This window comes from Triturus cristatus, chromosome 2_2, assembly GCF_964204655.1.
Source record: "Triturus cristatus chromosome 2_2, aTriCri1.1, whole genome shotgun sequence".
In the NCBI taxonomy this organism is placed as follows: Eukaryota; Metazoa; Chordata; class Amphibia; order Caudata; family Salamandridae; genus Triturus; species Triturus cristatus.
In genome coordinates, this window is record NC_140582.1 from 1,139,825,503 (window position 1) to 1,139,853,287 (window position 27,785).

The 27,785-nt window shown below is 47.3% G+C and overlaps 1 protein-coding gene across 2 annotated transcripts in view; it reads left to right on the forward strand.

The window, feature by feature from the left end:
- The window catches only part of PTPRA (protein tyrosine phosphatase receptor type A), a 991,956-nt gene that overhangs the window by 214,209 nt on the left and 749,962 nt on the right, over positions 1-27,785 (forward strand). The window contains exon 2 of one of the 2 annotated variants that reach the window (XM_085642677.1): positions 12,547-12,617. In XM_085642677.1, the coding sequence (XP_085498803.1) occupies positions 12,588-12,617 (30 nt within the window). In that variant the 5' untranslated portion in view covers positions 12,547-12,587. Of the gene's footprint in view, positions 1-12,546; positions 12,618-27,785 lie in introns of those variants that run through there. The other variant, XM_085642678.1, reaches the window with a different exon arrangement.

The window sequence follows — 27,785 nt, forward strand, 5'->3', positions numbered from 1 at the left end:
TTGACTTTGATATCTTCATATTTTGCATTTTATTAAATTCATCTTGTTCAATCACGGGTTGTTTTTATAAGCTATTTCTTTCCAGCTGTCCCATGATAAAATGGAAGCGTTATGACTTCTTTAGTGTCTGTTGTGGGGAATACTGCAGAAGCAGTCCTAGAGCTATCATTATTTTGATGGCTCTATAAGCCAAGACCGACTAGTGGAATCAAGTAAACTCAACTTTAAATGGATGGCAAATGGTGAAACGGTAGAAGAACAACCTTCATATAAATATCTGGGAACTTTAATAGAGCAAGGACTGAAACATAAAGAGCAAAAAGCAGTAATAAAAGCAAAAGCTCAGTCATTAATCTTTGCATATCGGCTACTGAAATCCAAACTGGACTGTCCCAACCACAATCATTTATTGAAAGTCATGGCCGCGCAAATTTTGCCCACCTTGTCCTGCGGACTGGTCACTTGGCAAGGCAAGGAGGCTGATTTATTAAACGCAATGCAGACCAAGATTTATAAAGCCGTTTTTAATCTGCCAAAATCTTCCTCTCCATCACAGATACGGTTAGAATTTGGCCTGCAAAATCAAATCTTCCGGAGCATGAGCGGCTTTGTGAAGCTTTGTAATAAATTTCGTTCCGCAAATCAGCAATCCCTGGACCATCTATGCTGGGAAGAAATAAAGCATCAGGCGGATAACAAAATCCTGAGTGCCTGGGGAAAGCATTTGCAAAATTGTTTGATAGAACTCGACATAGAATCATCATGGGAATTAAGGATGGATAAAGCTGGGCTAAGTAGCTTAACCAACAAGGCAGCCAAAATGAAATCCTTATTGGAAGATCAAAATTCATTGGCCAAACGTAGGCATGGGTGGACAGTTATTGCATCTTACAAATCATTAAAACCACAAGCATACCTATCTTCTCATTTCAGCGGGTTCCTAAAGAAATTTTACATGGACTATCAGATGGGTGATCACCTGTCAAAAGACTTACTCCCCTCCTGGAAACAGAGCTACCAAACAGAAAAATGCCGTTTATGCGGCTACAAATCCGAATCCCTAGCTCATATCTTTTGTGTATGCCCAGCTGTATTAGATTTGAGACAACGGTATTTAAAACAAATTTTCAATGTCCTAAAAATTCGCACTTGTAGACAAGCAGTAACAAGTTGGCTGGGAGGATCCTCCATAATCCTGGCATGCAGGGGAATCAAATTTATGGGGGCAGTAAGGACTCGCTTGAAGCAGCAAAAGTAGGAAGATCGTAACATCAGAACCCTCAAGAAAAAGCAATAAAGCAAATTAAACTGTGGAAATAGACAACTTAGATTTTACAGAGACAAATTGTCCCATGCTTGAATCAAATTTTATAATTGTATCTAATAAGTTTTATGGGCTTTGGAGACAATGACTAGATGTTTAATGGTAGTCAACTTTTATATATTTTATTTATACATGTGGGTTTTGTAATAATTTTAACAAATTATACAATAAACTTAAACTGAAACTATAAGCCAAGACCTTAAGTTGTTGAGAGTGATCCTTGTAGGTGAAAAAGCTGGGACACCCGTTCAGAGATCCCAGCATGCACTTCACCGTGTTGTAACTTAAGCATAGCAATGTCATTACGTGACTTAATAAAAAGTTTTTCTGGAAGACTAAAAAACAGACTGTCTTTCAACACGAATGTTTGCTCTTTCTCATTGCAGGAGTCCAGGCTTCTGAGAGCTAGTCGAAAGAGCAAATTATTGCAGGATAGACCCCGCCACCCCGCGCTTCTTATCTTTTATATTTTTATTTTGGTACAGGATGCACGACCTATTTGACCGTGGTTGTTTTAAAAGTGTACTTATGTGTTTTAAACGACAGAGTAGATTGATTCCAGGAGACTTTTCTAGAAGCCTAATGAAAATGCATTAAATAGCAAAAATACGTATTTAATGTACGCTGAGAAGGGGAGTTCCAGCTGTCGATTAGTTGAATTTTACTACACCTGGAAATATTACATAACTGATGATACTGTCCAATAAACACTGCAAGGGTAAGGAAAATTGCAATCCAGTGTCGGGCATGCTAATTACTGTGGTGCTCATGGAATGTCACGTGGTATTGTGTTGCACATAATGCGGAAGTTAAAGGAAGGAACCCAAAGAGAATTTTAAAAGTATTTCGGGAATAATATGGTCTGAATTTTCAGTTCACTTTAAATGTTTTGTTCAATGACTTAAATAGATCTACAAACCGTTCACACAGGAAGGTCGTCACTGCCCAAGGCCACAAGTAGCACAGGCTTCATTCTTACTCATCATAAATTTTTAGGTCTCGCCTACGCAGCGCGCATGCGCTGCATAGGAGGACACCTTTAGTAATCTATTCTCTTTTTCTGCCAAAAACGTGTACGCTTTGCATTGCTTTCAATGGCAACGCGTGCACGTTTGGCGATTCCCTTGCGGGAGCGAGCTTTGGAACCATCTGTTTGTAATTAACTTTCAAACAGATGGTGCCCCTGCTTGCTCCCACAAGGGAAACCCTGTGTGTGCTCTCTGCCGCACTCCCCCCCCCCCCCACCCCACCCCTCCCACTTGTTTAAATTGATTTTGCCTCACTGACCCTTTCTGTTATCTGGAAAAGTATGCTAGATTTGTACAATCAGGAAAGATACAATGGAACATTTCCAGTCAGCGAAACAATTTTTTTTGCGTGACAAAAATACTTTTTTGCCTTGAGAACCAAATTAGAAAATAAATTGGAATCTCAATGTAAAAGGCATTACTTCTGCACATAAACACAGCAACAACCGCGTTGAACCTTTTTATAACTAACACCTTTGTCGGAACTTTCGCTTGTCACTTTAAATGGTAATATAACTAGTCATCTCAATTTCATACGCTTTATCGAACGTTGAAGGATGAACGAACGATTCAGATCGACGGATTCCACCCTGCTATATATGCTATACGAACAGGTCCACCAGTTGTACAGGCGAATTAGCTGTCGTCCCAGCTGCGGGCTTCAGACCTACTTATTTTACGCAAGCGCCTCCTTACGTAAAACAATTCCAAATCTGCTCCTAAGCTACATAATGTGTATTGTACGAAATGTTTAAAATTGCGATTAGACTGGAACAATGTAGCGGGGCTGGGGCATAATAAATAACGCAAGGAGGCAGAACATTGTGATTGGGCAAGAAAACTTCCACAAACTAATCTCCGAGTTACTTTTCTCTTAAAATAATCCCGACCTGTAAAATTCGAAATATATTATACAAGTTTGGGAGGCAGAAAGGAATTGTGAGGGATGTAAGTGTATTACCGTCCAATTAATTTAATCGGGTCGTTGCCTCTATTTGCTTACTTGAATTTTCAGACTATGCATGATGTTACGTTGTCCAATTTAAAAGGACATTTTGCCCAGTATATTTCTACAATTGTATCGGTTTTTAGAGAGGGGTTAAGTGACTGCGAAAGCTGTGCCATTAGACCCCCAACCCTACCTCCCGCTTCCTCCTCTTTGCCACTGCCTCTCGCCCCTTGGACACCCCACCCCCAGCTCACAGCTCCACACGCACATTCCATTGGGTCGGGCAGATGACCGGACTACTAACCGCCCCAGTGCAGGGACATGTGTTTGGCCCCATGGTCACAGGCTTGGCTACTGTTGTGTTCCCTCAGCCTGTCATCCTTGTGTGATCGAGGAAGCATGTTCAAATTATCTGGATAATAATCTGATATATCTCACGGCACCCAGCAAAAACAAGCACCTAGAGGTCATTCTGTTTCAGTTGCTGATAACTGAGCACATCTCACCACTACTGATTTCTTACAGGTTCCTTGAGGCCTTTCAGATTGCCTATCATTCACTAATTCTGCCTGGTAAACACGTCTCTACATATCACCGACACAATTCACCCATGCCCGTAGAGAACATTCAGTTTCAGGGCAAATTAATCGGTTTCTCTCGTAGCATGCGTTTCACACGAGCGTCAAGAGGCCTTTCGATATGCAGTGCTAGTAATTCGGTACTTCATAGGCTTACCATACAAGTGCCTACGCCGGATTGAGACTGCACTGCTTGTAAATCAGCCCTTTTCACCAGCACCCTGTTCATACAGGCGCCTTGACGCCATTCAGTATGCAGCGCTAATAATTACCTCTCAGCATCACACAATTATCATAAAAGCGCCTACAGTACCACGAGACTGTGGTGCTAATAAATCAGCAAGTCTCACCAGAACCTTGTTCATACAAGCGCCTAGAGGCCATGCCATATGCAGCATTCTCAGCAAAACCAGCTGAATGACCTCTAGGCGCTTGTTTGAGCTGGGTGCTGTGAGAAGCCCCGAGTTGACACTGCAACCTGAACGGCCACTAGGAGCTTGTGTTAAATGGACTATGTTGAGAGGTACTGTATTATTAGCGCTGCAAACCTCTAGGCACTTGCATGAACTGGATATTGTGAAAAGTGTTGCGTTCTGCAAACTGAAGTCTTCCACCGATTGGAAACTCTACCCACTGGGGTGCAGAACACCTGCTCGGGGGAGGATTAATGTTCAAACCCCTCCCCCATTCGTTCATTGGTTTCGTTGCTTGGGATGCAAGGCTTCTGTGACATGACAAGAGCCATAATTAATTAAATACATAATAAATGAACAACCCCCATTTGGTGGTCGGCTGAACGTGCGTTGAAAAGGAAAATTTATATTAAATATGGCCTGAGGGCCCAATTCAAATAAAAAATCTTAAATCTCAATTTAATAGACTAACACCTCCAAAAAAATGGTAAGTAACAATATGTTCGAGGCATATGAGCTGCAGATTGTACACTTAGCATAGATCGCCATCTGGTGTTGGGCTGGGTGTTTGCAGTTTGTTTTTCTTCTTGGACAGTCTTTGGAAGTCACGAGTTTGGTGACTCCTCCTTCGGTCCGTACTGCGCATGGGCTTCGGCTCCATCCTCAGATTGTTTTTTTCCGCCATCGGGCTCGGATGTGATACTTCGTGCTCCGGCTTCGAACTTCTACGGTTCCAGCCTCGACGGAAAATCCTCGTATCTTCGAGTTTCTTCATCATCATCTTCATCTCTCGAAGCGGCACTTTTCTCCATCCCGTACATCGGCACCGGCCTTCGGGCCCTCCTCGACTCCGGTCCTGGCCGATGGAAAGGACTCCGTTCAAAAAGTGCCCAAAATGTGGGTCTAAATTTCCCCACACCGACCTCCATCAGGTGTGTAATCTTTGCCTCTCTCCAGAACACGAGGCCAGAGACTGCCCCGCCTGTAAGTCTTTTCGATCGAAGAAAACCATCCGGGATCGAAAAGCTCGACGCACCATGGCGCACTCATCGTCTGCAGCTCCACCGGACATCTTCGGAGACGGCGCCGAAGCTTCGGGGCAAACACACACCGAGCAGGAAGAAGACGTCGTCAGCGCTTCCGAAGCCGACGACTCCGACGTGGAGGACATCACACCGGCGCAGCGGGCCGTGAGTACTGTGCCCCCTCCCACCCCCGCGCCCAAAACCAAAGACTCAGGTTACTCCCTCGCCTGCCGGCCTGGGCAAAACCAAGACCAAAGCTTCGATCACCCCACCTTCGGGCTCGGTGTCGAAGCATCCAAAGTCTCACGGCAGCTCGGGATCGAGCCAGCCGACGCCCGGTGCCGAAAAACAGCATCCGGCACCGAAGAAAGCAATATCCAGCTCGACTCCGAAGCCACCGGTGCCGAAGCCTGGACTCTCGGTGCCGACCAAACACAAACATAAATCTGTCGGCACCGACGCTCCGACGCTGAAAACTCCTTCGACGCCGAAAAAACAGGAGGCCCCAAAAAAGCATGGGGCACACAAACCATCGAAATCCTCGGCTCCGAAATCACCGGTGCCGACGGACGATTCGACGCCACTGGCTCTGTTTACACCAGACCCTCTACAAAAGACTCTGTCCAAAGATCCAAAGACTGGACTATTGACTTTAATTATCAAGAAAAGACGCCTTGATACTCCGGCTCCTCCTCCACCACCCAAAAGGAAGGACTCTGCTACTTCTCCCCTCAGAGTGCCCTCCCCACTACCGCCTCCCCTACCTCCTCCACCACCTCCACCCCCTCCCCCTCCCAGGTCTCCGCCACCTCCACCTCACTACGATCCGGCCCCATCCCCAGATCCGGATGATGGGGACCCGGACAATTACCCGGCGGACGTCCCAATGGATCCCACTCCACCAGGGACCCCAGACCCATGGGAGGATTACAATAACCCTGATATACCAGATATACCTCAGGACGACCTATACCCATCCAGGCCGTCTCCTCCAGAGGACTCCTTAGGGTTTCATCATTTAGTGCAGAGAGCAGCACACTACCATAGGGTGGACATGCACAGTGAACCAGTGGAAGAAGACTTCCTACTGGACACATTTGACATACAAGACAAATCCACTTCTATTTTACCCATGCTTAAGGGTGTCACCAAGCACGCTACAGAGGTGTTCAAAGACCCTGTCAGGGCCAGAGTACTGAACCCTAGAATAGAGAAGAAGTACAAAGCGGCACCCACAGACCCTGCATACATTAAGGGCCCTGCTCCCCTAGATTCCCTAGTTGTCTCCACAGCTAGAAAGCGGGCTAACTCCCAATCCTCAGGAGAAGCCCCACCGCCAGACAAGGAATCTAAACTTCTGGACGCGTCTGGTAAACGCACCGCCTCCCAAGCTGCAAACATATGGCGCATTGCAAACACACAAGCACTGCTTGCGCGATATGACAGAGCACACTATGACGAACTAGAGGCTCTTATGCAGCACCTTCCAGAAAAACACAAGCGCAAAGCTCATGACCTGATACAGGAGGGTAAACTAATTACAAACACCTCCATTAAGTGTGCCCTCGATGCAGCCGACACTGCTTCTAGAGCCATAAATACAAGTGTCCTGCTTCGTCGCCATGCCTGGCTCAGGATCTCAGGGTTCAAGCCTGAAGTCCAGGCGTCCATACTCAATCACCCCTTTGACCAGCAAACTCTCTTTGGGCCAAAGGTAGACGAAGCGCTGGAAAAGATGAAAAAGGACACAGACACAGCAAAGTCTATGGGGGCACTCCAAACACAAGCCTCTAAACGTTCCTTTCGACGCTCGTCCTTTCGTGGCACAGGCAGAGGCTCCTCCACCGATAACGCCTCTACCTCCTACAAGTCCCCTCCTCAAAATACCTTTTCAAAGGGCAATCAAAGGGGTGGTTACAGAGGCAACAACAATAAGGGCAGGTGCAAAACCAACAACACCCGTTCTGCCACCCCACCCGCACAATGACTCCCCTCCGCTCCCCCCAGACCATCCCACTCCGGTCGGGGGCAGACTACAAGACTTTATCCACACATGGGAGTCCATAACATCGGACAAATGGGTGACCCAAATCATTCGGTCAGGGTACTGTCTCGAACTAACATCTACCCCACCCAATATCCCACCAAGGCACCGTCCAATGTCTCAAGAACATTCCACACTGCTCAAACAAGAGGTACTCTAACTCCTCCAAAAACACGCTATAGAGCAGGTCCCCGTCAATCAACAAAATCTAGGGGTCTACTCCCTATATTTCTTAATACCAAAGAAAGACGGGACCCTCAGACCCATTCTCGACCTCCGGCCTCTAAATGCCTACATACATTCAGACCATTTTCACATGGTCACCCTACAACAAGTCCTCCCACTCCTCTGCCAGGGAGACTTTCTCACAACCTTGGACCTGAAAGACGCATACTTTCACATTCCAATACACCCCTCTCACAGGAAATACCTCAGGTTCGTGGTGGACGGGCAACATTACCAATTCACGGTTCTCCCCTTCGGGGTCACCACCGCACCACGGGTGTTTACCAAATGCCTAGCAGTACTAGCAGCACACCTCAGACGTCAACATATTCACGTCTTCCCTTACCTAGACGACTGGCTGATAAAAGCCGCGTCCTACCACCAATGTGTGCAACATACAAACAGCACCATCCAACTGCTCCACCAGCTAGGCTTCACGGTGAACTACCAAAAGTCCCACCTCATACCATCTCACGCAAAGCAATATCTCGGGGCCACTATAGACACCTCCAAGGGTATTGCCTATCCAAACTCAGCGAGAATCACAAGCATTCAAGCCTTACGCAAAACATTCCTTCCTCAACACTCTCTTCCAGCAAGAGTGTTTATGAAGCTCATAGGAATGATGGCGTCTTGCATCTTCATAGTGCCCCATGCAAGACTTCACATGCGTCCACTTCAAGAGTGCCTAGCACAACAGTGGAACCAGGCCCAGGGTCAGCTCACGGATCTGGTGTTGGTGGACGGCCGCACACATCACTCTCTGCAGTGGTGGAACACCACAAACCTTTCCAAAGGGCGGCCGTTCCTGGACCCGGTTCCTCAGGTGATTCTAACAGCGGACGCATCGCTCTCCGGCTGGGGAGCGCACCTCCTACACCTCACCATGCAAGGTCTATGGACGCCACAGCAAAAATCGCTCCACATCAACCATCTGGAGCTCTTGGCTATCTTTCTAGCCCTAAAATCTTTCCAAAAACAGATTTCGGGCAAAGCAGTCCTCATTCGCACAGACAACATGACTGCGATGTATTATATACAAAAACAGGGGGGGACACACTCTCCCCAGCTCTCCCGCTTAGCCCAGAGCATATGGAGATGGGCAATTCCCCAAAACATCTTTCTCCTGGCACAGCACGTTCCAGGCGTACAAAACACCATGGCAGATCTGCTCAGCAGACAAACGCAACTACACGAATGGGAACTGCATCCACAAGTTCTTCACCCATTCTTCCAACAGTGGGGGCATCCTCAGATAGACCTCTTCGCCACCCACGAAAACAAAAAATGAACAAGCTTCGCCGCCAGATACCCACACCCATTGTCCAAGGGCAATGCGATATGGATGAACTGGTCAGGCAGATTTGCATACGCCTTTCCACCTCTCCCACTAATTCCATTAGTGGTCAGGAAGCTACAACAGCACTCCCTCACACTCATTCTGGTAGCTCCCACGTGGGCCAGGCAGCCGTGGTACACCACGCTACTACAACTATCAGTGGTGCCACATCAAAAACTGCACCTATCCCCATGCCTCCTAACCCAGAACCATGGAGAAATCAGGCACCCGGACCCAGCTCAGCTCAACCTGGCGATCTGGCTCCTGAGATCTTAGAATTCGGATACCTTAACCTTCCCCCTGATTGCATGAACATCATCATGGAAGCCAGACGTCCTACCACTAGAGCATGCTATGCCGCAAAGTGGAAAAGATTTGTAATTTACTGCCGTAATAATACAATCAGCCCTCTAGATGCATCCATACAGCACATCATATGCTATCTGCTCCATCTTCACCGGTGTAACCTGGCATATTCATCCATACGCCTACACCTAGCAGCGATCGCTGCTTATCTACAAAACAGACAGCATTTATCACTCTTCAGAGTGCCCGCTATTAAAGCCTTCATGGAAGGCCTTAAACGAGTAATTCCTCCCAGGACACCACCTTCCCCTGTATGGAATCTAAATTTAGTTCTCACACGACTAATGGGTCCGCCCTTCGAACCAATGCACAAATGCGAGCTACAGTTTCTCACCTGGAAAACAGCTTTCCTTGTAGCTATCACTTCCCTTAGAAGGGTTGGTGAAATACAAGCGTTCACCATACAGGAACCCTACATACAAATGCATCACAGCAAGGTCATACTTCGCACAAATCCGAAGTTTCTGCCCAAAGTCATTTCCCCCTTCCATCTCAATCAATCAGTGGAATTACCTGTCTTCTTTTCGCAACCCCAATCTGTTGCGGAAAGGGCCTTACACACACTTGATGTGAAAAGGGCGTTGCTATACTACATACAAAGAACGCAACCCTTCAGGAAGACTAAACAATTGTTCGTTTCCTTCTCTCCACCACATAAAGGCAACCCCATTTCTAAATCAGGGATAGCTAGGTGGATTGTAAAATGCATACAGATTTGCTACCAAAAGGCTAAAAGAACATTATCTGTTCCGCCTAAAGCCCATTCTACAAGAAAGTTAGGGGCTTCTATGGCCTTTCTAGGGAATATACCCTTAGATGACATCTGCAAAGCAGCCACATGGTCTACACCGCACACCTTCACAAAACATTACTGTGTAGATGTGCATTCCAAGCAGCAAGCTAGAGTGGGCCAGGCTGTACTAAAGACACTATTTCAAACCACTGCAACGGATACCGGTGGTCGCCGCTAGGGTTGGGTACTGCTATATAATCTATGCTAAGTGTACAATCTGCAGCTCATATGCCTCAAACGGAATATGCATCTGTTCTTGGCATGTAGAGCTGCAGAGTTGTACACGCCCACCCGCCTCCCCGGCTACCTGTATCCGTTCCAGTACATCTTATTTAGATACTACACACATGGGTTTCTCACTGTGATTACCAAGCTCCATCATTTCCCTGTTGGCGAAAAACAATCTGAGGATGGAGCCGAAGCCCATGCGCAGTACGGACCGAAGGAGGAGTCACCAAACTCGTGACTTCCAAAGACTGTCCAAGAAGAAAAACAAACTGCAAACATCCGGGCCCAACACCAGATGGCGATCTATGCTAAGTGTACAACTCTGCAGCTCTACATGCCAAGAACAGATGCATACTGGTAAGTAGCATATTCCTTCTTGATTCACAAGTGACAGACCGTATCCTACAAATGTGTAGGTGTGTGCGTAGGTTACATATAGAACAACGCTTTTTTTCCTTTTTCATTACCATTCAAAGTCAATATTTCCTTCCACTCCATAACTTTCTAAACCAGCATTGGCATAGCCAATAGGTCTCGCCTTTGGGACCTTATAAGTGTTTGGTTATCCAGAACAATATCCTTGGTGCAACATCAACTGTTGCATGGCTAAACACTTATAAGGCGAGACCTGTTGGCTATGCCACTGCTTGTTATATTTACTTCAAGCAAAGAAGTGTTATAGAAGCGCCACAACTGTTAGAATCGTTGGTGTTGGGTTCATTGCTAGTTTGGTAATGGGCAAATTTCACAAGCTAATCCTTTATAGTGTTTTTCACTTCTGCCTTAGAGGCGCTCTCGTTCATTTTTTTTCCCTCAAATTTATCACACGCTGACATCGACGAGCAGACTTTACATTGATTTATGGATGAAGAGGGCTAAATGAAAGGGAGAGTGTGTGCGTGAGGGAGAGTGTGGTGTGCGAGTAGAATGTTATTATCATTCACAATTTGCTCACCCCCCACAAAAGGGAGCAAGTGGGTCTTCAGAGATTGACTTCCTTCAATGCGAGTGCGCGTTTTGTTGGGTTAAAGTGCACATCCTGCTACAAAGTAGTGCATTTAAGTGTCGGGGCTACTGGGCCTATTTCTGCTTTAATTGCAGCGATCGTGAAGTTTTTAAAAATGTTTTTTAATAGGTAATTTGACAAACCTATGCACGCCAGCTTTAGACAATGGCATTTTTACTTATTCGTTTTAAACTATGAACACCTTTTGCCTTTGTTTGCAATTAGAAACAAAATCGCGGGTGCTTATTTTGTTAGGTTATCCGTTTTCTGCATTAGTGTGGCTGCAACATTTTTTTCACCTTAGCAGTAGATACAACCTCATGGGTAGCCCATGATGCTTGGGAGTTGCGCAATAGTGTCCCCTGTCAGGAGGAAACTCACCAGCATTTAATTAGCAGTGACCTGGGAGAGAGCGAGCCAACAATCACAAAGGGAATGCAATCTTAATACAATAGCTGGGCGGAGGATTTCACTATTGGGTATAAGAAGTTAGAAGAAAAGCTGGTGCTCCATCCCCTGATGCAGTTTAGGACAATATGTGGGACTGCATCAAGAGGCTGCATCCCTGTGTGCATATCACCTCCTTCAGTGTCCCAATCCTAAAAACGCCTTTTTTCATATAAAGTCGGATGGATTTACTTGCTTCTGCGGACCATCAGCCTGAAAGAGTATTTCATCCTGCCAGCAAGACCAGGCTTGTTTGCTCTGGATGAACATGGATCTGAGGCTGCTTGTTTTACCGTCTCAGAGTCTTGTGTGATAGAAGCTTCAATGACCAGCTTGTGGCCTCCCAGACTGTACTGGTTGTCTGCCTTTTAGCCATACCTGGAGGATTGCTTGTCACTGCTTCTTCTGAAACCTGATTATCGTGCATCCACAAATAGGCCTACAGATCTTTCTGTAAGAATATCTGGATAGTTTTACTTTTGAAACTTAGTGACCCGAGCACGTGCGATTTAAGTGAAATGAAGAAAGATTTCCTTATCTACTGCCTTGGTGTTTCCTTTGTGAATGTATGGATGTCACAGAGGCTTTAATCCTTTCCTTACTGTACCAAGTATGTCTCAGAATTACTTTGTACAGTAGTAAGTGTAAGAGTGGGCAAATGGTACATTCCATACGTTGGCATGATCCTTCTCCAGCGCCAGGTCAATAGGACAGTCCTGTTTGAAACATTGTAAATAAGGAATCATTGAGACTGTTCTAAGCTTCCCTTTTCTTCTTGCAGGTGAAGCCCGGGGGGGGATGTTCATGGCGCCCTAACGAGCTATGACGGACTCTTCCAGGTGCAGTTATAAGGTAGGACGCTTTAGAAGTACTTGTTGTGGGAATAGAAAACCTGTTTGATGATGCTCTTGGGCTATATTTGTATGACATATAATGACCCGTTTTCTATCCATAACACCAGTTGCTGTCATGTGATTATTGTAGTCCAGGATTTTCTTTTGTTTTTTCTTTTTCAAAATGTGTTATTGATTTAACAACTAAGAGTAAAAAACAAGTCTGCGCATTAAGCGCTTAATTAGATCTTCATACATCACAAGTATAAAAGCATAGTTATTCAGCGAAATAAATAGTTACCTTCGGGATGTAGTCAGACCAGAATACACTCTGCACCACAGGTTATTTGTATCATCTCCGTGCATGCCTCTCAACGTTTTGCTGAAGCGTGGCAGCGGAGGATCTCCGTTTTAGCAGAAAACTCCCCGTTTAATTGCTTTAATTTGTAAAGAGTGACGTTTACTTGTCAGCCTGCGGCCCATGGGGGGATTGCCCGGTGCCAGCTATGGCCAGTCCGGCAGCATGTTGTCAGATTTAACGGGGTAGTGTTCATTTTCTGTGTTGGCTCTATAGTGCTTAACTCTGCTCACGTTTGGGGAATCATGAGGTCATTCTGGCGATGTAGCTCAGCAAGTTGAATGCTCGTTCCTTGAAAAGAACGCGGATTGGCAGGTCACGAGTTCGAGTCCTAGCAAAGCCTTCTTCAACTTTCTGTCCTTCCGAATGTCGTAAACTAAGCAACATAAACTGGGAAATACTAACGTGTTATTTGATGGGTGCAAAGGTTGGGTTAAAGTCCTGTTATTGGAGCTAGTTCATCCCAACAGCATTGTGGGTGACCAAGAGTGTGGTGTCAGTTGACTGGATGCAAAAGTATTCAAAAGGGCAGTGCCTTAAATGGGAAAAAATAAGTGCAGGTACTCATTAAAATGAACTAGAGTTGTGGCAAGTGGGCGGGGCTATGGGCGGGGTTTGAGCCCAAGATACGATGATACATAACTTCTATACCAGTTGCAGCACATATCAAAACACAACAGTAATGCATTTATGTTAACAAAACAGGTTACATCATTACACAAAATGAAAGCCAAACAGGATAGTATGTTAAAAATGCTCTTGTTTTGTAATATTTGCAACTTCTTAATGTCATACCGTTATTTGTTGTTGTTTGGCACAATGCTGTATATCCTCAAGCGTGCGCACACACAAAGAAACAAGCAGACGTACACAAAAGCGGCTGAGCTAAGGACTACAGATGCACATAGGCTGTGAGAGACAGCTTCTTCTCGGACAGCCATGTGCTCACCAGCTGCCAATGAGCCTACCTTTCATGAGTATTGGTACTCCGCTAGGCAGAAGCGAAGTGCCGGTATTAACAGTGATAAAAATAGGAAGTGGCAGTACTCTGTACCTGTGAGTACCGGCCCATTTAAACACTGCCTCAGCCCTTTTCCCTACTGCCAGGCTCTTTCAGTCTTTCTGGTTCAGTGTCTTTACATCCACATCTCCTCTCCATTCACAATTAACCTCTCATTTCTACCCAGCCTACAACCTTCTCTCCCTGGTACTGCCCCTCTTACTGCCACCTCTCGCTTACTTTCTACACAAGTCTTTTACATTTTGTCACAGTTTTTCCCTCCACTTGCCTCATCTTCTCTCCTCCATGATGTACCCATACCCTAAATTTGCCACCTGGCCAGTAATTTGTTGCTCTATATTTCATAATTTGTGTTGATAGAGCACACTTACTGTTGAGGCCTGTAGTTTTAAATAAAGACTTGCAAAAAAAAAAAACCTTGCTTAATCAGGATTTGCATGTTTCCCAGTAAATAAAAGCATAAATCATTTATTCACTTCAAAAGTACAAAACTATTTCCAAGCTTTGAAAGTTTGTGTGCGTGTGACTGTGCATGTGTGTGTGTGTGTGTGTGTGTGTGTGTGCGTGCACACTCTGTCGCGCCCTGTAAATTCTGCAGGGCAGAGTTTTAAACTAAATTTCAGGCTAATGGTTAGTTCATCTCTCTTTGTCAGACTGTTGGCATTAAAAGAGGCGATTCGATTGAAATTTCTAAACTGAAAAAATATCTGGTATTTTTGTCTGAAAAAAGTGGCAATTCTAACTTCAGCTATCACCTCCCTTCTTAGGTCGAGGGACCGTCCTGTCTGCCGGAGGCAGAACCGGAAGTCCGGAGATTTAATGATTCTTAGAGTGGCTATTTAGCCCGCCTCTCTTTTTGCTTCTCCTCCATTGGCTGGCTTCCTAAACGGAGGCCAGCCATTGGAGGAGAGAGCCGTCCCTCCAAATAGGCTCCGTCTTTTTCAGATTCGGGGGCGTGTTCCCTGCTCTTCTTTCCACTTTTTAGCCACGCCCCCGAATCTGAAAACCGCCGCTGCGTTTCTCCGAGGCATTTCTGCTTCGCCTCGGAGAAAGGCAGTGGTGTGCTTGTTACTATCTGTTCCACCGACTCCTGCGCCCTCCGCACCAATGGCGCCTACTTAGCATTCCACTCGGGGGAGACTCCTTTACGATCGGTGCATCCGGAATGAGGGGATGCCGGTGCAAATTAAGGAGTAATAGGAGCCAGCTTTAGTAAAGTACTTGTCTTAACTTTTTTTTTATTTTTTTTTTATTTATATAGCGCGAAGTCGCCCGAAGGTATTGGAACGCTTTACATGCGCGCCGGTTACGTTGCGCATTCATGCACGAGGGAGGGTTAAGTGATTTACCCAGGATCACGAGAGTTAAGGCCACAGCTTGCATCTGTTCCACCGACTCCTGCGCCCTCCGCACCAATGGCGCCCACTTAGCATTCCACCCGGGGGAGACTCCTTTACGATCGGTGCATTCGGAATGAGGGGATGCCGGTGCACATTAAGGAGTAATAGGAGCCAGCTTTAGTAAAGTACTTGTCCTAACTTTTTTTATTTTTTGTTTATATAGCGCTATAGCGCGAACTCGCCCGAAGGTATTGGAGCGCTTTACATGCGCGCCGGTTACGTTGCGCATTCAGGCACGAGGGGGGGGGTTAAGGGATTTAGCCAGGATCACGAGATGTGGACGCGACCCCGAGTGTCGAACTCTGGTTTCCCGCACCAAGGTCGGCAATCTAGTCGCCGGACCACATCCGCTCCCCCGCTGCTTAAGCCCTTACCCTGCCACTGCTCTCGGCGCCAAGAACCTCCTCGTCTTCGCCTGGGGAGCTGGGGGTCGCTACTGCGCCTTTCTATCTCACTAACTCACTTTCACTGTCTCTTTCACTACCTCTCTCTATCTCACTACATCACAACACCACTCTGCTTAAATCTCACTACTTCACAACATCCCTCTCCCTCACTACATCACTGTTTCACTACCTCTCTCTCTCTCACTACATAACTCTCTACCTCACTACTCCACTCTATCTCACTATCTCACAACTTCTCTCTCTCAAAACATCACTACCTCACTCTCTAGCTCACAACCTCACAACTTCACTCTCTCTCACTCACTACCTCAATCACTCTACCTCACTCTTTCTATTTATTTATTTAGTATTTTGTAGAGCACACAGCTACCTCCGGAGGTGTCCCGGCGCTGAAGACATTATCTCAGGGGGTCAGGGGGAAGTGAAAGGAGGATTTAGTATTAGATCTGGGCAAAAAAACAGGTCTTTAGTTTTTTCCGGAATAGAGGTTCTGACGTCAGAAATCTTAACTCTGTGGGCAGCGGATTCCATAGTTTGGATGTGGCTACTGCAAGGGCCCTTCCTCCCGTGCGTGAAAGACGGAAACGGGGGCAGATCATGAGGCGGAGATGGTTAGATCTGAGGTTTCGTGGGGCTTGTGAAAACCTCATTCTGCGACGTAGGTAGGTGGGGCCTCGATCATTGAGAGCTCTAAAGGCCAGAGTTAAGGCTTTAAATTGAATGCGCAGTCTAATTGGGAGCCAGTGAAGTTTGATCAAGTGGGGTGAAATGGAATGACGGTAGGGAATATTGCAAATCAGCCTAGCCGCTGCGTTCTGGACTCTCTGTAGTTGGTTAATGAGGTAAGTAGGAGCACCTACATACAGGCTGTTGGCGTAGTCCAGATGAGCGGTGATGAGGGAATGGACTACTGTTTTACGAGAGTCAAGCGGTAGGTAGGGGATGATTTTTTTTAATCATTCGTAGCTTCCCGAAACAAGCTGAGGTGACTTTGTTGATTTGGGTCTTACAGGAGAGGGTGTTATCAAATTGAAAGCCTAGATTTCTGGCGGCTTGGACTGGTTCCGGGGAAGGGTTGAGTTCAGGCGGCCACCAGAGATTGGAAGGTAAGGGCGATTTCTGATTGAAAAATAAGACTTCTGTCTTATCTGTATTGAGCTTTAGGTTATTGGCAGACATCCAGGAGGCGATATTCAGCATACAATGGCGAAAGTTGTTGAATGATTTTTCAGAGTGGTCTTTGAAGGAGAACACCAGTTGGGTGTCGTCGGCGTAAAAGGTTACTTTGACGCCACAGGATTCAACCACTTTTGCCAGTGGTTTGAGATACACATTGAAAAGGAGCGGGCTAAGGGCAGAGCCTTGCGGAACGCCCCAAATCAGTGGTTTTTTAGAGGAAAGAAAGGATCCCAGCATCACTTGTTGGACTCTGTTTGTGAGAAAAGATTTTACCCACGAAAGGGGAGGTTCGCAGACACCTACTTCTTGCAGGCGAGCCAGTAGTTTGTCATGAGAGATGGTGTCAAATGCCCCGGATAGGTCGAGGAGGACCAACATGGCCTCCTCTCCCCTGTCCGTGCATTCTCGGATCGACTCAGATACCTCAATTAGCGCCGACTCAGTACTATAGTCTGGTCTGAAACCTGATTGGGTATCGTGGAACAAAGAGTTTGATTCTAGGTAGTAGGATAGTTGTTTTTGAACAGCTTTCTCAAGCACTTTAGCAGGTTTTGGTAAGAGTGCGATTGGTCGGTAGTTGTTAAGACAGGAAGGATCAATGCCAGCTTTTTTTTGGATTGGAATTAGCATTGCGTGTTTCCAGGCGGAGGGAACAACACCAGTGAGTAAAGAGGAGTTCCAAATTTCGAGTAGGGGGTTAATAATGAGGGGAGCAATTTCATTCATGATTAAGGCCGGGGCTGGGTCCAGTGGAGAGCCAGATTTACATTCCAAAAATAATTTCAGAGCATGTTCCTTGGGTTCGAGGCATGTGGGCTGCTGAATTCATATCTGTGCATAGATCGCTGCCTAGTGTTGGGTCCGGATGTTTGCACGTTGTTGTCCTGGAAGAGTCTTCGAAGTATCCTGAGATAGGTGACTCCTCCCCTGGACCACAGTGCGCATGGGCATCCTCTCCATCCTCAGATTGTTTTTTTCCGCCATTGGGTTCGGATGTGCTTATCTTGACTCAAGTTAGGAAAATTTAGTTTTCAGGCCAAAAGGCCTTTAGTTTTCGTCGGTACTGTTCCCGATCGGTATCGACAGTTTACTGGTTAGTTTAGCGACTTTAACAACTTTTTCGGATCCATTATATCCGACCATCGACCCTAACATCGACGATGGAATCGAGGACCCCATTCAAGCGGTGTCCTGTCTGCCACGCGAAATATCCACATATCGACGTCCACCCGGTGTGCAACAAATGCCTCTCACCGGATCACGACTAAGCGAAATGTATGGCCTGTGCCCGATTCAGATCCAAGAAGACTCTACGGAATCGACGAGCCGCGAGACTTGAAGCGCAGCAAGCGGCACCGGCCCCGACCAACATCTTCAGCACCGAGGACGAAGATGTTGAAAGCGTGGAAAACATACCCTCCAGCCCCGCTTCCGAACACGGTTCCAGATCGGAAGACGTAGATGAAGAGCTTTTTCACAGGGAAGAAGCAGACGGTGAGGTAGGAGACTACGATGAGGCCTTAGGGGCCGAAGAAGGTAGCTCTGGTGACGAGCAGGGCCTACCCGTCCAAACAGAAGATATCCCAGTGCGTCAGTCTACGGCTCCGGTCGAGGGATCGCCTTCGGGCCTTACCCAAGACCAATCCCGCAGTTCCTCGGCCCCGCCCTCTGGCCCGGCCTCGGACATTCAGCGAGAGCCATTATTACCCAAAAAGACTGGTTTCCCTTCCACGAAACCGAAACCAATCGTCGCACCGGTTCAACAGAAACCGAAAGTGAAAATAACACTGGTCGGCTCGAGGACCACCACACCTTCGACGCCAGCCTAACCCGTCGGCTCCGACCGCACCAAAAGGGACTTCGGGGCCGAACTCGCTGCAGCCGTTGTCGGCGCCGACCCAAAGAGAAAGGCCATCGGTACCGCCAAAGCGCCTCGGCCCCCGGCACCGAAACAATCGGCACCGACCACTAAGGTTAAAATGGCCGCTGCATCGCAATCCACCTCGAAAGCAGCAACTATGGTCCAATCATCGACGCCGTCGACAGCTACTACCTCTCCTCGACTCGATGACCCTGTGGCTCCAAAGAAGTCCACACCTACCTCTACGGAACCACTCGGCGCCAAAGAACCGTCGGCGTTCCAGGTGCGACAAGTTCAAGCGTCCTTGCAACGCATCAGAGTAAAGGCAGCCCTCCAGGCCACGTCGGGCTCCGAGCCGAAAAAGGCTCAAAAGGCACCTTCGGCACCAACCAACATCACCTTTGGTTTGCCGCCATCCACGGCGCCGAAACTATTCGAGATCAGAACACGTGTCACCCAGACAAGGCCCCCATCTACTGAACACTCCTACTGGGACATCACCGTCCCACTTCATCGACGCCGACACCGGCAGGCTCATGCTCCGAAAGCGGAAGATCACTTCCGAGCAGGCTTTGGACTCTTACAGGATCCCGCTAAAGCAAAAACTGCCAGCGGAATCGGAACCCGTTCTTTATGAACGCCTCCACACCTCTTACCCAGATCCACAGTCCTTCTCTCAGACGCACTCCGACACGGATGCAGTAGAGGACTACATGGGTGACGACACCACCTACCTCAGGGATATGGACCCTGACGGCCAGCAGGACCCTGATCAAGTTTGGGATGACCCTGTAGACCCATGTGCTGCTCTGGATACACAGGACACGCAGCTTTATGGCGCAAAAACGTCTCCCACAGAGGACACTGCTGCATTCAACGCCCTCATTGAACGTGCATCAGCCAATCATGGAGTGCAACTCCACTCAGACACAATCAAGGACGATTTCTTGGTGGACACTTTCGCATCCTCAGAGAGGACTGTAAAGACTCTGCCCATGTTGAAAGGTGTCCTCAAGCCAGCAAAGGACATTTTCAAAGAAACCACCAGGGCACGGGTAATAAACCCCAGGATCGAGAAAAAATACAAGCCTGCACCTGGGGACCCTACGTACATTAGAGGCCAGTTACCTCTGGACTCCATCGTAGTTGCTAATGCTCGCAAACGGGCACACTCGCAGACAACTGGTGATGCTCCTCCCCCCGACAAAGAGTCCAAGGTTTTAGAGACCTCCGGCAAAAGGATTGCAGCCCAGGCGGCAAACATATGGCGCATTGCCAATACACAGGCGCTCCTAGCTCGCTACGATCGCTCACACTATGACACGTTAGAGACCCTACTCCAACATCTACCAGACGAGTACAAAGAGGCAGCGGAGCTCCTCATCAGGGAGGGACAACTTCTCACAAACGCATCCATTAAGTGTGCACTGGATGCCGCCGACACAGCTGCGAGAGCCATAAACACCAGCGTCATGCTACGACGACACGCCTGGTTACGAATCTCCGGATTCAATCCTGAGGTTCAAAATAACATCCTCAATCAGCCTGTCAACCCCGACTACTTATTCGGACCAGAGGTTGATACCACCCTAGAAAAGATAAAAAAAGATACAGACACTGCGAAATCGATGGGGGCTCTGCAAACGCAGACATTTCGTAGTGGCTCCTATCGTCGCCCTGGAAATAGAGGAACGGGTAGAGGACAAGGGTCACAGCAAACCTACAATAAAGGGGGCACACAAAGTACCTATGATAAGAACACACGAGGTGGATATCGTGGCTCCAGCACAAAGGGCAGAGGACGCGGTTACGGCAATACCAGGTCCTCCCCCAAAAACCAACAGTGACACCCTCTCCCTTCCCCCCGACCATATAACACCTGTCGGGGGAAGACTCCAGCGGTTCCTGTCCACGTGGAATACCATCACCACGGACAGGTGGGTCAAAGATGTTATCCAACACGGTTACTGCCTCGAATTAACCTCCACTCCACCCACAATACCGCCAAAGCACCGTCCTATGTCCTCAGAGCACTTAGCATTATTACAGCAGGAAGTGCTAAGTATGCTGCAAAAAGGCGCAATAGAGGTCGTGCCCGTCCACCAGCAGGGGACAGGGGTGTACTCTCTGTACTTCTTAATACCAAAAAAGGACGGGTCACTCAGACCTATACTAGACCTGAGACCCCTCAACCACTACATTCTCTCAGAGCATTTCCACATGCTCACCCTACAGCAGGTTCTCCCGCTGCTCAGACAGGGAGACTTACTAGCCACGCTAGACCTCAAAGATGCGTATTTCCACATACCCATACACCCGTCACACAGAAAATATCTCAGGTTCACTATTCAGGGGCAGCACTACCAATTCAAAGTCCTTCCCTTCGGCGTGACAACAGCACCCAGAGTTTTCACAAAGTGCCTAGCTACTGTGGCTACACATCTACGGAGGCAACACATTCACGTCTACCCTTACCTGGACGACTGGCTTGTTCAGGCAAAGTCAGCCCAGCAATGTGCCAGCCACATGTCCCGCACCATTCACCTTCACAGTCTGGGATTCTCACTAAATTACCCAAAATCACATCTCCAACCCGCACACGTCCAACAGTACCTAGGTGCGACCATAAACACACTGGCAGCCACAGCTCAGCCAAATTTAGTGAGGATCAACAGCATGCAAATGCTGATCTCAAAGTTCAAACCCCAACACTCCCTTCCTGCGCGAGTGTTCATGCAGTTGATAGGCATGATGGCCTCCTGCATTTTCATAGTCCCGCACGCGAGACTACATATGCGCCCGCTTCAGGAGTGCTTGGCACGTCAATGGAATCAGGCTCACGGGCAATTAAAAGACCTAGTGTTGGTGAGCGGTCGGGCATACAACTCTCTGCATTGGTGGAATCCACAAAACCTTTGCAAGGGCCGACTGTTCCACGAGCCTGTTCCACAAATAATACTGACAGCGGACGCCTCTCTCCAGGGATGGGGAGCTCATGTACTCAATTACACAGTGCAGGGACTATGGACAATACAACAAAAGAAGATGCACATCAACGTTTTGGAACTGATGGCAATCTTCCTAGCCATGAAGGCATTCAAAGTACACTTGTGCAACAAAGTCTTGTTGATCCGGACGAACAACATGACTGCCATGTACTACATACAGAAGCAGGGAGGAACGCACTCTCCACAGTTGTCTCATCTGGCTCAGAGCATGTGGAAGTGGGCCATTCAGAGGAACATATTCCTCATGGCGGAACACCTCCTAGGCAAGGACAACCAGATGGCGGATCTGCTCAGCAGACACAGCCACCAGATGCATGAGTGGGAGCTACACCCGTCAGTACTCCAACCGTACTTCCAACAGTGAGGTCATCCAGAGATAGACCTATTCGCCACAAGCGAAAACGCAAAATGCCAAAACTTTGCCGCCAGGTTCCCACATCCACATCCACAGTCGCAGGGCAATGCGATATGGATGAACTGGTCCGGCAGATTTGCGTACGCTTTTCCCCCAGCGCCGTTGATACCGCTGGTGGCACGCAAACTGCGACAACACTCACTGACACTCATCCTGGTCGCTCCAACATGGGCACGCCAGCCATGGTACACCACCTTTCTGGAACTTTCCGTGGTGCCGCATCAACGGCTACGGATCAAACCCGCGCATTTGACGCAGAACCATGGAGAAATTCAGCACCCAGATCCGCAACAGCTGAACCTGGCGATCTGGCTCCTGAAGTCCTAGAGTTTGGCTACCTAAACCTGCCACCTGACTGTATGGAGATCATTAAGGAGGCTAGGAGACCCAATACCAGAGCTTGCTATGCAGCCAAATGGAAGAGGTTTGTCATTTATTGCAGTAACTAACATTAACCCGCTAGATGCATCCATTCAAAACATAATCTGTTACCTCTTACACCTATACCGATGCAATCTGGCATACACCTCAATACGTATCCATTTAACCGCAATAGCAGCCTATCTCCAAAACAGGCAGCACCTCTCTTTATTCAGAGTGCCTGCCATCAAAGCCTTCTTGGAGGGATTTAAACGAGTAATTCCCCCAAGACACCCACCAGCACCAGTGTGGAACCTCAACTTGGTCCTCACCCGACTGATGGGTCCACCCTTCGAACCTCTCCACTCATGTGAGATTCAATTCCTCACCTGGAAAGTAGCTTTTCTAGTAGCAATCACTTCGTTGAGAAGAGTTAGTTAACTCCAGGCACTAACCATTCAAGAGCCATTCATACAGGTTCACGCAAACAGGGTCGTACTATGTACCAACCCCAAATTCATGCCTAAAGTAATATCGCAGTTCCACATGAATCAAACGATTGAACTGCCTGTTTTCTTTCAGAATCCACAAAATGTCGCTGAAAGAATGCTCCATACACTAGACGTCAAAAGAGCCCTCATGTACTATATAGACAGAACCAAAAGCTTTAGGAAGACAAAACAACTTTTCGTTGCCTTTTCCCCACAACACAAAGGCAATGCCATCTCCAAAGCAGGTATAGCCAGATGGATCGTTAAATGTATTCAAATTTGCTATCAAAAGGCTAAACGCACATTAACGATCCCCCCACGAGCCCACTCAACACGTAAGTTAGGGGCCTCCATGGCTTTCCTGGGAAACATTCCTTTACATGATATATGTAGAGCAGCCACATGGTCCACTATACACACATTTACCAAACACTATTGTGTAGATGTACACTCAAAACAGCAGGCAGCTGTAGGACAGGCTGTTCTCAAAACCCTTTTTCAGACCGCTGCAGCTGGCACTGGTAGCCGCTGCTAATAGGAGGTACTGCTATGTATTCTATGCACAGATGTGAATTCAGCAGCCCACATGCCTCGAACTGAATATGCTACTTACCAGTATGCATCTGTTCTTGGCATGTAGGGCTGCTGACATTCATATCGCCCACCCTCCTCCCCGGCGCCTGTAGCAGCTGCAGCTCTCAGAATTACTGTATAGCATGGTCATCACTTTCTGTATCTACTCCATCACTGCCACAATGGCGAAAAACAATCTGAGGATGGAGAGGATGCCCATGCGCACTGTGGTCCAGGGGAGGAGTCACCTATCTCAGGATACTTCGAAGACTCTTCCAGGACAACAACGTGCAAACATCCGGACCCAACACTAGGCGGCGATCTATGCACAGATATGAATGTCAGCAGCCCTACATGCCAAGAACAGATGCATATTGGTAAGTAGCATATTCATAAGTGGTTGGAATGCAGTAAATGCATGCTTGCAGTTGGTGGCTAGGTCTTCGGTAATGTCGGTTCCGTTCTGAAGAATGGTTGCTGCTATGTTGGCTATTTTTTCTTCAAAGAAGTTTGAAAGGTTTTCACTCAGTGCTTGGGACATAGGTACTGGTTAGTTATCTCACTAACTCACTTTCACTCTCTTTCACTACCTCTCTATCTCACTACATCACAACATCACTCTTTCTATCTCACTCTCTATCTACCTCACTCTCTCTCACTACCTCACTCTATTTCAATACCTCACTCTCTCTATCTCACTACCTCACTCTCTCTCTGCTAATGCAATAGGTATCACATATGCAAAAAAAAAGCTAATGACAATGCCATTTATTTAGGGATACAATAATGATAAAAAAATAATGAGCAATACCAAGAGCTCTACCTATAATATTGCCGAGACCATTGCATTGTAAATGCTTGTTTTACATTCCTCCCTCCTTCTATGTTTGTCGTTTTTCCCCCAACCAGATACAGTTCCTGGAGTGCTGCAGCGTTCCCTGCTATTTATTGCTCTTTGGGCATGGCTACCTTCACACCCATGGATCCGTCGCTGTTATCATGTAAATGCAGCGATTAGTGTTGATGGGGCACACAAAGGAAAGCAGCTCCTGTGCTGAAAAAAACAAACTTAAGAAAAACGGCTTTGGAAAAGATGTAGGATTGTGTTGAACTGTCACTTGCTTTAGTATGGCCTGTGCATTACCCTAAATGGACTGGATTATTGACCGGTGCCAGGCCATTTCACGCACCTAACAGAGAGGGAGGGGAGGCGGGGGGGAAGTGGGCTAAAGCATTTTCAGCAGAATGGTTGTTGAACGCCTAATCAACAGTGCAGGGTCTGCCTAGACCCTGTCCTGTTAATCCCAGCGTTAAGCAAGCCCTCCCCAAGCCCTGCAGTGTGGCGAAAATCTAATGGGTGCTACTGGACGTAAGCAGCGTCTCTTCAAAAGGCTACTTCAGGTGTTCAGTGCGGCTGCGGGATGCAGAAACTGAGCGGCATTTGTCCTGCATTGGAGGCGGTAGCAAACCTTAGCCTGCCATGCCATCAATCAGGGGCCGGTACCGCCCCATTTAAAGCACTGGTTAAAGGGCTGAAGGGTGTGAGTTGACTAGAAGTATGCACAATGTGATATCTGTTTAATTGTAATAATGGTTTACTGTTTTGAAGACCCATAGTTCTCCAGTATTGAATGTTTCATAGATTTACACGCTTGTATCTTCCCCGTCGTCATGGTGGGAGTCTCACGGTAAAAGAATAACAATAGCAGTAAAAGAGAGAACTGCATAGAAAAACCCATAGGGAATTATATTGTTTGGTAACCTAACATCATTATTATGTGGTCCAAAACTCAGCCAATCAGCTGCCAGCCCTGACATCACACCCCCCAGCAGAGCCACCATACCTCAGATTTCCAACCGCCGTCGTCGTGTGAGAAAGAGTCTCCCTGAGCCTTGCTCAGTTTGTTCCTGGTTGAACTTTTGACCTTTCTATCTACAAGTCTTTCCATCTGGATTGAAGGTACTGTTTTTCATCTTGTGTCTAAAAATGTCTGAAGGCTCTAAAAAGAGGCTTTTCAGGGCCTGCAGATCTTGTGGGAAGGCGAGATTATACTCTGGGGACCCCCACAAAGATTGTTTGTACTGTCTGCATCCAAAGCATGTGCCTAAGGACTGCAAGCCCTGCAGAACTTTCTCTGCCAAGACTTTAAAGGACAGAGAAGCACGTTTACTGTTATTGCTTCAGAAAAAGAAGGCCACCTCAGAGACTAACTCACAAGATGATTCAAAGGCACAATCTTCTAAAAAGCAGAAGTCAAATACTTCTGAAGAGAAAGTGGATGCTAAAAAGCAAAAAGACAAGGAGGCGTCTTAATCTTCACTGCCTCATACACCTCTAAAGAAGTCTTCAGAGACGAGAGTGTTGTCTTCAGCCCCGTCGACGAAGACTGGGGCTTCTCCGGTGCTTGTTTCTGTGAAAACGTCGACGACTCCGTCGATAACAATGTCGACGACAGCAGCGTCGACGGCAGCTACAAAGGCAACGCCGTCGAAAAAAGGTTCGTCGATGACACCGTCGACGGGAAGATCATCGTCGACGACAAGACCGTCGACGACTACCTCGTCGACAACCAATTCGAATTTCTTCGTTGTTGACATCGTCGACGGGAGCACCAATGGACAAGAAATTCACGGAATTTACTACTTGGACAAAAATGTCTCCACTTCCTCCCTCAAATCTGCTGGATTTACAAGAATCGGAGGAAGAAGGGTCGTTTGGAGTAGTCTATAGTCCCTCACAGCTACAAATTTAGAGCCAGGACACAGACTAAGAAGAATGCCAGGAAGGACAAGGGGATTTTTCTTTTAAAGACCGTCCAGTATCCGGCTCCAAAAGAGATGAATCTTTCCAAGTCATACGAGTATGAAGAGGAAGAGGAGGCACATCCTAATGTGAGAGAGAAGTCCATTTCGATGCCTGTTTCTCTATTGACTGATTTACGACACATGATCAATGACTATTATCGTTGTTTTCCTGAGGCTAATGCTCCTGCCTCGAATACCTCAGGCGGTTCTCAACCTGCAACTCAAGCTTCGGTGGATCAGCCTCCGCCTACGGTGCAAAAAATACGCTATCCTCCTATAATTACAATTAGAGATGATTTCGCAGAGTGATGGAGAAGACCAGCCAGAAGAAGGGCAACTTCTTCAGGAGGATCCAGCCGGTGATGAATGGGATCAATATATCTTGCCTACGACTCAGTCTCCGTCGCCAGCAAATTCTCCACCGGAAGATATTGGAGGATTCCACGACATCATGAAAAGGGCCTCCAAGAGGTTTGAGCTTCCACTACCAGTGCAGGAAACGGATTGTTTCCTCTATGACTTCAAAGAATCAGCTAGAAAGTCTCTCAGATCAATTCCTATCATTAGTCATATCTGGGACGAGGGCTTGAAAAAAATGAAAAATCCAGCCTCGGTGCCCAGAATAGAGAAGAAATATCGGGCCCAAGAGTCTCCTCCAGCATGCCTAATTGGGCATCCGCGCCCAGAATCAGTGGTAATGCAGGTGGCACAGAGACAGTCCAAAAACCCAGTCTCGGCTTCTTCAGCTCCACCCGACAAGGAAGGAAGACTGATGGATGGCACAGGGAAGCGTTTTGCAGTGATGGCAGCGGCTTCGATTCGAGCTTCAAACACTCTAGCTCTGATCAGTCGTTACAATAGACCAATGTGGTCACATTGCACCATTATTAGCTCATCTCTCAGATGACAAAAAGGAAGAAGCAACCGCTATTTTACAAGATGGAGCTAGGGCAGCCTCTGAATCCATTGATATTGCTATGGACATTTCGTCGGCGTTTAGACAGATGGCCGGAGCAGTGACACTCCGGAGACAAGGCTGGCTAAAGGCCACTGCATTCAGACCGGAAGTCCAGGCAAAAATTGTGGATATGCCTTTTGACGGGGAGAATCTCTTCGGTAAGCATGTAGATGATGATCTCCAAGGAATCAAATCAGACACCGCGTGAGCGCTGGGCTCTCTGCAACAAGGTAGATTCCAGTCCTTTCGGAGGAGAGGTTCTAGAGGCCAGTACAATCAGATCTTCTTACCAGTCCAATAGGTACCAACCTTACAATCAGCAGGGGTACCGCCAGTTTTCGAACAACCAGC